At 26.3% G+C, this 10,929-nt stretch overlaps 1 protein-coding gene across 1 annotated transcript in view; it reads left to right on the top strand.

The window, feature by feature from the left end:
* The window catches only part of LOC113786600 (uncharacterized), a 13,499-nt gene extending 11,146 nt beyond the window's left edge, over window positions 1–2,353 (top strand). Inside the window, exons 3-4 of the mRNA XM_027334510.2 lie at window positions 928–1,267; window positions 1,368–2,353. Coding sequence (XP_027190311.2) covers window positions 928–1,267; window positions 1,368–1,744 — 717 coding nt within the window. The 3' untranslated portion in view covers window positions 1,745–2,353. The remainder of the gene's footprint in view (window positions 1–927; window positions 1,268–1,367) is intronic.
* The last annotated feature ends 8,576 nt before the right edge of the window (window positions 2,354–10,929 follow it).

Here is a 10,929-nt window from a genome sequence, read left to right as displayed (position 1 = left end):
TCTCTCAATATCAATCTAATAAACACTTTGAATATTCTTGATATACAAAAGAACTCTCAACAGCACATTGTTAACATACTGAGATTGCTTTTTCAGATCAAAGCCAAAAAGATTATCAATAATCATTGAGAGAGCTGGAAAAGTATTCTTGAGAGAAAAGACAATGTTCTCATAATCCATTCTTGAATAACCAGATTTGTGAGAAGACACATTGTTCAAGATTGAAGACTTCTTTTATTACTTCTTTTATTCTGTTTGAAATAATTACTTTGTAAAGAAAACGACTGATAGAAATCCAGCTAGAAACTGGTGGCGATCTTCTTGGGTGAGAGGCCTCATCAAGAAGGAGCCGTACTTTGATTTTGTGTGAGTCTGCTGATTGACTACAAGGATCAAAGGGTGAGCAATAGGAAAGAGATTGTGAGAGATAGATAGGTTTCAAGGAAACTAGACAATCTGTAAACAATTCACAATTCTTTCTATTGGAGAAAAAGCTGAAATCCAGTTGGATTGTCAGGACTGGATGTAGGTTGTCTCGTTGACAACTGAACCAGGATAAATCTTGGTGCATTCTATCCTTTATCTTTTTACTTTTAATTGCTAATCGTGTATGCCGTATTATAATTCCGCTGTATGTGTAATATTGCTTTAATTTGATTAAAGACTGATATATTCTGATTATTTCGAGGTCATAATAATCAACAGTGATCAACCTTGCAAGAATTTCACTGTGTTTGATTTCTTGTTATATCCTTGCAAGAAAAACTTTACATTTCTACCAAGAGGCCATTTAATAATATAGTATGATAAGTATTTAATGATATTAATACAGTTTGCCAAATTTACAAATTTAGATGCATAGTTTTTAATCATTAAAAGATGCTTCTTTAGTTCTGGCGTTACAAAATTTTCTCTCCACAAATGTAGGGTTTTTCATCAATAGCACAAGTGGATACCAAAGGTAGAGCCCGCAGGTTACCTGTAAAAGCTGATACTCGCAGAGCATTATGCTTTCCCGGTGGTTCAACTCTGATGGTTTGCCATCTAAGGAATGAATTGTTAGATGACAATGCTAACTCTGGGAAGTTTCTCCCCTCACTACCTCATCAGAATTCCTCTACACCTGCAATTGTTGAAAATGAACAGCTTGAATTTTCTAGGGAACTACTCATTGATTTGAAATCTTCCCATAGAACAGACACAAATCAAAGTCAACCTAAGGCTTTGGTAAAAGATGGATCTTCAAGTGGATATGGAAAACTTAGTGGTAATTTTTTTTCTGGAATTAGAAAAAAGTAAATAAAATATTCGATTAGGACTATTTGGTTTTATTGTATAGTTGTTGTAATCTCTTGCACAATGAACAGGATTTGACAGTCTCAAATCTAAGAACTGTTGCAACGACCCTCCTCCTTTGGCCATAGCAAATGATGATAGACAGGAAAGTGGTGCAGATTGTTCACAAGATGTAAATTATGCTAATGTAGCGAATTGTTCTCAATCTACAAAAGTTGCGAAGAGGGCCTGGAAAGCCTCTTTATCCTCATTGAAGTCAAAGAGGGTGAAGGGAAGCCAGTTAGTTGACTGTCGATCAAATTCTAGCTGGGGTCTTATCCAAGAGGCTGATGATAGGGTCAATCCTTGTTTTGTGGAATCCCCTCATGGTGATTGTTTGAATACAAAAATGTATTGGAGACCTTTTGCATTTAGAAGCTCCTGCCAACTCAGAACTGCCATCAACTAAATTAGGGTGGGCAAAGTTCAGTTCTGAGCTAGAACCGTTTGAAAATTAAACCGAATTGATTTTCAGTTTGAAAAAACCGAACCGAACTGGTTTTCAGTTCAAAAAACCAAACTGAACTGTTTTATAAATTGGTACACCGATTTATTATTTGAACCAAACCGAACCGGTTTAATTTAAATTTTTTTTATTTATATAGGCCAAATTTTACATAACTACCCTTAATTATTTCAAAAAAAAAATCGGTTCAAGTTTTTTGAAATAAAAACCAGTTCGATTCAGTTTTTCGAACTAAAAACTATTTTGGTTCGGTTTTTTCAAACTGAAAACTAGTTCGGTTCGGTTCTAATTATAAAAATCAGTTCGAAAATAGTTCGATTCTCAATTTTTATAAACCAGTGCAGTTTAAAAACAGTTCGATTTAGTTCATTTCTGCAGTTTGGTTCAGTTTTTGGTTTTTTTGAACACCCCTAAACTAAACAATACTTTAGAATCATGTTGATGAATGTCACTGAAAACACAGCTTGCAAAGGTCTATTTAATTACCCATATTTTATGAATTCTTTAGTATATTGATGAGTTACATTTGTTTCTTTAGTAGATTGATGAGTTACATTTGTTTTTTTAGTATATTGATGAGTAACATTTTTTTTTTAATTATAATTTTTATTTAGAAATGTGATCTCTGCCTATTTAAATGTAACATTCTTTCTTTTCAAGGTTTGATTTATTACATATGGTAGAGAATATAATAGACGTCTAATATTGTGCTACCTAATTTTTCTTTTCATAAATCATGAGAATTAATTTAAATTAGATGTTAACTCGCGCGTTGCGCGGGTATATTTTAATTTATTTAATTTAAGTGAATTTTTTAAAAAATCAATATGAAGTTTTATGTTTCAATTGTCAAATGATTATTGATATAGTAGTTATATCAATAATATATATTCAATTTTATCAATATAATTTATAGAATAGAAGTATCATTGTCAGACGAATGTTGTTAGCAAACACACCCAACAATAGATGGTACATATAAATAGTCGAAATATACTTTAGGGGTAAGCAAAAGAGACATATGAACTCTCAATTCAGAAGAAGTTGAAGAAATTTATCATGTTATTAATTTCAATATTATATATTCTGAAAAGATGTATACAATTGCGCTAGCGAATAAGTAGATGACAGATAGAGGCGAAAATGTGAAGTTGATTAATGTAGAAAAAAAAAACATATTGAGTAGTAATGTGGAATTAATGTGAAAGATGTTGAGCAAACCTTATGAAGTAATAATGTGACGTTATTAAATTATAATGTGGAATTAATTTAGAAAATTTTGAGTAGACGTTATGAAATAATATTTAAATAGGAGATCTAGTATAAGATAGTGGTTGGTGTATAGAGTTTGTGAAAAAAAAAGATATTGGAACATAACTTTTGAAGAGATGATGGAAGCTGGAGTTCATTTTGGCCATGATACTAGGAAATGGAATCCTAGATATTCAAATTCGATAGAAATAAAATTTGATACAATATTTAAAAATTTGACAGATAGATAAAAAAAATAAATAGAAAAAAATATTCGAATTTCTTACCTGGATCTGCAAAAAAGTATACTTTGGGATTTTTTTAATATGAACGAAACAAAAAAAGAACAAAGAAGACAATAAAAGAAATAAATGTCAAATAGAAAGAAAAAATATGATAAGGAAAAATATTATCTAGACGCGTAAATAGATTGAGCTTAAAACAACAACGATTAATTACGATTGCTATAAAACAAGCTCGTATTTTATCTTTGTTACCTTTCGCTAATTCATTACCTTTTGTTAATAATGGAAAAAAAAAATATGAAAAAAGGGAGTCGATCACTAGAACTACCGCAGTTCGTAAATCTCTTTGAAGACAAGCTCAATTGGTAGTGAGACTGTGTGAAGACGATACTTATTCCCTAGGTACCAGGCTAGGGGGTGAGAACATCGTGAATGTCGAATAACGATGGTAGAATATTGAATGTCGAATAACGAATATTACTAATTGTATTGAAACACATGACACATGAGTAATTCTAAAGAATATATTAGATGCTAAAATAACAAAAAAAAATGTGTTAAAGCAAATTACAAGCAGCATAAGGAGAATGAAATAGTATTTCGATGAAATGATACTACATTGGATGATGTATGGTACTAGTATTTAGGATTTTATTTTAGTATATTATAATAGATTCAAAGTCACTAAAATCAAAAAGGAAAATTTACAAACACACTCACAACACTAAAATTAATTATAGCATAAAACGACAAAATATCTACAAATATAATAAATTGAAGTATTTGGAATATTTATGCCTTCAAATTTATAAATAAATCAAAATTAATATAAATGTGAACCAAATGAATGACACGTCAAAACAGAAAATCAAAACAACGTCAAACCAATACGGCCATAAAAGCAACACGCCATATAAAAAAAATTAATTACAAAACAAAAACTAAATATACATATAAATTAATTATTATTGTTAAGATAAAAATAAAGAAAATTTGGGACGGCTAGATTTTTAAAAATTGGGGTGGCTTATTTTGGGCTAGGGAATATCAATCAATTAATCCATGTTTCATAGATAGAATAATATATGTCAACTCGTCCCATTAAGAACGGCAAAAACTAATCAAAAGGAAGAAAATTCCAACAGTAATCGTTCTCGTTAAAATCCGCATTGACTTGGAAGTGGTTCTCTATTTTAATTTGTTTTATTTTTCATCACAAAATATCTTTCCTTGAAGATATAAGATAAGATAAGATGCATTGATTTATATAGACACGCATAAAAGTTGAAGTTATACAGAAATCATTTATTGAACTTTTTTTATTATGAAAATAAAAAAACACTTCAATTTTTCTTAATCAATCAGAGAGGATTGTTTACGATCATTTTTTTTTTCAAATTATTTATCAATTTTTTTTGTATAAATAAATAGTTTTCTAATAAATATTGTTTTTGTTTTTATTCATGTTTTGTTCGTGATTTTTCTGTCACAATGCGACATTGTTTTCTTCAGCATCTTAGATTTAGAGTTATGTTGTTTGATTTATTGTCTTGCTATGATGTTTTTTTTTATTCAAATTGATATATTAGCTCCGATATATAAAAACTTCAATTAATAATTTTGGTATCTTCAATGTTACATATCTAGATATATGTATATTCGAAACACTTTAATTTTATTACATTTGCATCTAATTTAATACACTAAAATAATATTTTATTGTTTTAAAAAGGATTAAATAAGTTTTTGGTCCATATAAATATATTATATTTTATTTTTAGACCCTCTAAATTTTTCCTTCAAACAATAATCCCTCAAATATTTTCTATAAACAATTTTGATCATTACTTTTAAGTTAATTCATGTATATTATTTAAATTTTTAAATGTTTTTTTAAAAATATATTTAGAACATTATAATAATCTCAATTTTATATTTTTACCATGTCTTTATGGCTTGGATCTCAATAACTTATCATTAACAATGAAAAAGTTTGTACTAATATTTATAAAATGATTTTATAATCTAGACTCGCATTTGTTACAATATTTTTTTTAGAAAATGATTTTATTATACTTTATCTTTTTGTTTTAATTAAAAAAAAATAGTTTTAACAATAAAGAATCAAACAAACAATTGGTTTATTTTTTTAAACAGAATATGAAAATGAAAAACTATTAATAATAATGACGACACAAAATATGATTTGAATTCTATTATTTGATATTGTAATGTCAAATTCTTACCACTAAGCTAACACCTCCAAAATGAAAATCTGTTTTAATAGTTATGAAAAAATTTATTTTAAATATTTTTATTTATTTGCTACAACTTTTATTGAATATAATGAAATTTCAAATACAACGCAGTATAATGAGTTAAAATCTTTTATGATTACCAAATAGTTATGTGATAAAATAGAGAGTAAAAATACATTTAGGTGTGATATTAATTGTAAACAACTTTGATATTTTAAATAAATGAATCAATTATCAAGTCCATTCATAACATTAAGAGGTGGTCCATACTTTGTTTAACAAAAAAAAAGTGGTCTTTACCTTGTTTTATACTTACATTGACTTGAAAGTCTTCTCTAAAATGGTTGGTTTTATCTTTCATCTCAAAATTTTGTTCATTTCATATCAATGGCTCAACTTTTTGAAATATGTGTGTATATATAAAGGAATGGTAATTATCCTTCTCACTCTCAAATAAAACCATATTTTCATATTTAATAAGAATGTTGTCTTTTTTATGTGAGAAGGAGAGAAACATTTATAGACCCTTGGATCAAATTAGATGGTTGATATTTAAAGTATATTTTTCAATAACTATTCTTTTTTTAGAATATCAATTTCTATTTTTTATTCACCGTGTCATCTTCTCCATCCTATCCTCATTTAAAATATTATTATTAAATAAGAAAAAAAATGAATAAATATTTAAATTTCTTTTCACTGTTTCAAACAAAAACTTATATTTCTTTCCAAAACACATGTTAATATTATTTATATTTCATAATAGAGGATAATTAATGACGGATCTTATATTCATAAGTGTAGTTTTTGTTTCTTTACTTATAGCACACATGAAATTAGTCTCTTGTTTCAAAAAGTCAATTTTTTTACCCTTAAAAAATTATCAAATTTATTGTAGTATTGACTTAATCTAGATTTTTGACTCAAAAAATTATGACTTTTGGCCTCAAAACACTTTTAAGACAAAAAATTGTCATTTTTTGAACTAAAAATCATTATTTATGGAGTAAAAATTTATATGTTTCAATCAAAATTTTAACAAATGTGATAATTGAGAGATAAATTTTTTTTTTTTTAAATAGGGAAACTATTTTTATGAGTCTGTTAAAATAGGAGACCAAAAGTGAAATTAAATTTATTTTAAAATTATAATATGACTTTTTCATTTTATCAGATATTTTTCTTAAAAATTTTACCCTCACCCCCACATTTATATTCATACCCCCATATTTTATACAAACTTCCTATTTTATCCTATTCACTTTTTTTTTTAATTTAAAAATAGTATTTTTTTTTCTACTCCACTAAATTCAACTTGAGTTCCAAACATTTATTTACCAAAACTTAAAATAAGTTTTTAGAAACACGTATTTAAGAAAATTTGAACATTGTATACAAGAAAATTTTTAAGTTTTTCGGTACACAAAATTTGAATTTTCTAAAACATATTTGTATATCGAAAAATTTAAAAAAAATATATTTTTAGTATATAAAGTTTAAATTTTTTAAAACCCATGAGTTATGGAAAATTTCATTTCTTAAATTTTCTAGAACACAAGTTGAATTTACTGGAGTAGAATAAAACTTATTTTTTTAAAAGAAAAAAAAAATGTAAAGTAGGTTGTTTGTATAAAATATAGAGTAGGAGTATAAGTATGGGTATGCACAGGGTATAATTTTCTATTTTTTTTAAGTAACCAAACTTAATATCATTCAAAAATTTATTTGTCATATTAATATACATCTAATTCTTCACAAATAAAATTATTTAATATTTACCAACAATTATTCACTAGTTACCAACAATAAAATTATTCAATAGTTACCCACAAAGTAAATAACTGAGTGGGGAGCTGGCCCTTGCCCCCAAATAGAAACAAATTAATTCGCTTGTGAGAGTAATATAAAAGAAATGGTTATCTATATAGCAAAGCAAATAAATAAAATAGGGTTTTAAAGGAGATGTACAGTAAACAATTGTTTTAAATTGACAGACAATTAATAATAACTCCTGACATCAACACAAAATAATCAATAATAACTCAAGACGTCAACAAAATATTAGATAATTATTTTTTATTGAAAAATTGTTCAATATAATGTAACAAATTAAATTATTATGATTGGACGACAATATAAAATTATTTTATAGTGACTACATTACCTTAAAACTCATAAAATATATCAACATTTCAACTAAAAAAAATATATAAATATTTATTTTTTGAACGAATTGAAATTCAAATCCACCATATTTGTCTTCATATATCAATCCCCATCTTTCTTTTTTACTAAAAAAACAATATTCATTTGTTCAAATATATAGAATAAATTGATCGAGAACAATACACATTTAAAGTTGCTAAAACAAAAAATAAAGATAAATTTGTGAATAAATTCACAACACTCAAATTAATAATATTACACGAAAAAATATCTACAAATATGAAATTTTGTTGAATATTTATGCTTCTGAATTTATAACTTTGATGACGCCAAAGTCGCTAATTGAGTCTATACTGGAGCTATCAATGTGAACCAAATAAACATCACACGAAAATGAAAAATCAAAACAACACTGAACCAATACCACTATAAAAACCCTTATAAAGCAACAAAATAATGATTAGAAAAACTAAATACAAGTATCATATCGGTGGTTTTGGGGAGTTAGAAATTTAATAACTTCTTGAGTTCAATATCTTTATTTAACAAAAATTAACGACTAATTATCAACATTAACTATTGAAAGAAAATATATAAATCATCTATCAAAATAAAAAAATATAAAAAAATTGAGACAATTAGAGTTTTTAGACATTTGGGTCATGAAATACCAATCAATCCCCGTTTCATTGATAAAATAATATATGTCAATTCATCCCATTAAGATCGACGAAAACTAATCAAAAAGAGAAAAAAAGTTCAAGAGTCATTGCGATTGTTATAATTCTTCCACATATAGAAGCATGCATGACTTAGTTTACGGGCGACTAAATTTTTAGAAATTGGGGAAGGTTTATTTTGGACCAGGGAATATCAATCAATTCTTGTTTCTTATATAAAATAATGTATGTTCATTATACACATTAAAAACAATGGAAACAAATCAAAAGAAAAAACGTCCATAAGTCATATTGAAATAGTTGATAAACTTATAGAAAAAAATAAACTAACGAGCAATGATAATAAATTAATTAGCTAAAGATACATTTAAAGACTTCAATGAATAATAAAAAATATATTTAAATTTATTTTTGTAATTTTACTACATTTAAAATGATAAGCATGTAAAAAAAACTGATATGCATCATCATAACTCTAACTCGAAACAAAGTCTAATAATGTTAGTAGATCAAAAATAAGTAGACATAGTATTTTTATTTCATAATTAGTTATTAAATGTTTAATTTTAAATATTTTGATTATTAAAGATTCTCAACTGTAAAATTGTATTTTAATGATTTTATAATATTATTTCTTTAGACAATTATTTTTTATTATAGTACTTTATTCTTTTATATAGTATAAAAACTTTTTCATCAATATCTCAATTGTTATACCCGGTCGTTACATTTTAGCCAAAATAGAACACTTTATTAATTTTCTACTTGTGGTCCAAAAACTATCGTTTTCATAAATTGACTTGGAAGTCATTATCTATATTGACTTGGAAGTGAATCTCGATTTTGATTTGTTTGAATTTTCATTTAAAAATATCTTCCACTTGAAGTTATAAGATATAAGATAAGATGCATTGATTGATTGACATAAAGACACCCGTAAGAGTTGAAGTGATAAATAAGTTATTTATTGAGCCTTTTTATAAATTATAAAAATCAAAACACTTATCTTTTTTCTTAATTAATAAGAAATGATGGTTTCCGATCATATTTTTTTCCTTCGAAATCACTTATTTAATATTTTTTCTCTTCTTTTATATAATTAATGAGTTTTAAATATATTTATTTTTTTCTTTCATGTTTTGTTTGTAATTTCACCATTCGAGTGTGACATTGTTTTATTCATCGACTTAGACTTAGAGTGATGTTGTTTGATTTTTGTCTTTTTGTGATATTTGTTTAATTTAAATTGATATATTAGCTTCAACATATTACAATTTCAATTAATAATTTTTATGTCTTCAATTTGTTACATATTTATATATAGATATTCCAAGCACTTTAATTTAGGATGAACATGATCAACCTGAAGAATTTACAAACTCAATCTAAACGAAATAGGAACAAAATAAATTTGAAAAATTTACAAACTCAATCTAAACAAAATACAATTTAGAATTAAACAATGACTAAATTAAAGCCCAAATTTTAACTATAAATAGATACTCAAGACTGAAGAATAAAATAATAGAAAATCAGAAAAGAGTAGTCTTAGAGTTTTCAAAGAGAGAAACACTTGTTCAAGTTAGAAATATTTTTTAAGTGTTCTTTTCTTAGAGTGTGAGAGTTATTATTATTATTATCAGCTTTGTTAGAAGCAACTACTCATGTTTCAATCCTTTGTATCCAACCCGATAGTAGTTTAGTTCCTTCTTCAATTTAAGGTTGTCAGGTTGTTAGGGGAAGACTTGACTTGTAGGGTCAAGGTGGTTAGTTTCTCAAAAGACTTGACTTAAAACAAAAAATGCAATTTTGAAAACTGATATTACAGAACCTAAATCAAAAAAAGCAAATCCAAAAACTGATATTGCTGAACTTAAGGATAAAAATCTAACTCTGAAAAGTAATTATAGTTCAACATCAGTTAAAAATACCACATGTAACTGTGATAAGCATGAAAAAGTATTTCAAGATTTTCTTGATAATGGTATGGAAAGAAGCAAATATGCATCTATGATTTATGGTGTTAGTAGGAATGGTAAAAGAGGAATAGGATTTCAAGAAAAAGTAACTGAACATAAGTTTGTCCCCTTTGATGATTTATGTACTATTTACTATAAGAAAGGTCACACTCAAATATCTTGTCCTATGCTAACCACATGGAAAGACAAGAAATCTTTAAGATCTAACAAACTATGACCCAACCAGATTTGAGTTCCAAAGGATATAATTATTTATGTTGCAGATGTTCTAAGCAACCAAATTGAAACACCAGTTAAGGTGTCTAGTCAATGGATGTTTGCAGTATATGAATGCAAAACAGTCTATGTTCCAAGACCTACCAAACATAAGCCAACCAAATCTGGTAGAAGAAAGACTGGTAAACACAAGATTTGAATGAGATTTGATCAAGATTTGAAAAAGAGTTGATCAAGATTTGAAGAAGATTTATCTACAAAAAAATATGAACATAATCAATCTGAAGAATTTACAAACTTAATATAAACAACATAGGAACATAATCAAATATG

The sequence above is a fragment of the Cicer arietinum genome, chromosome 5, assembly GCF_000331145.2.
Source record: "Cicer arietinum cultivar CDC Frontier isolate Library 1 chromosome 5, Cicar.CDCFrontier_v2.0, whole genome shotgun sequence".
NCBI classification, from domain to species: Eukaryota; Viridiplantae; Streptophyta; class Magnoliopsida; order Fabales; family Fabaceae; genus Cicer; species Cicer arietinum.
This window is presented reverse-complemented; position numbering and strand designations above follow the sequence as displayed.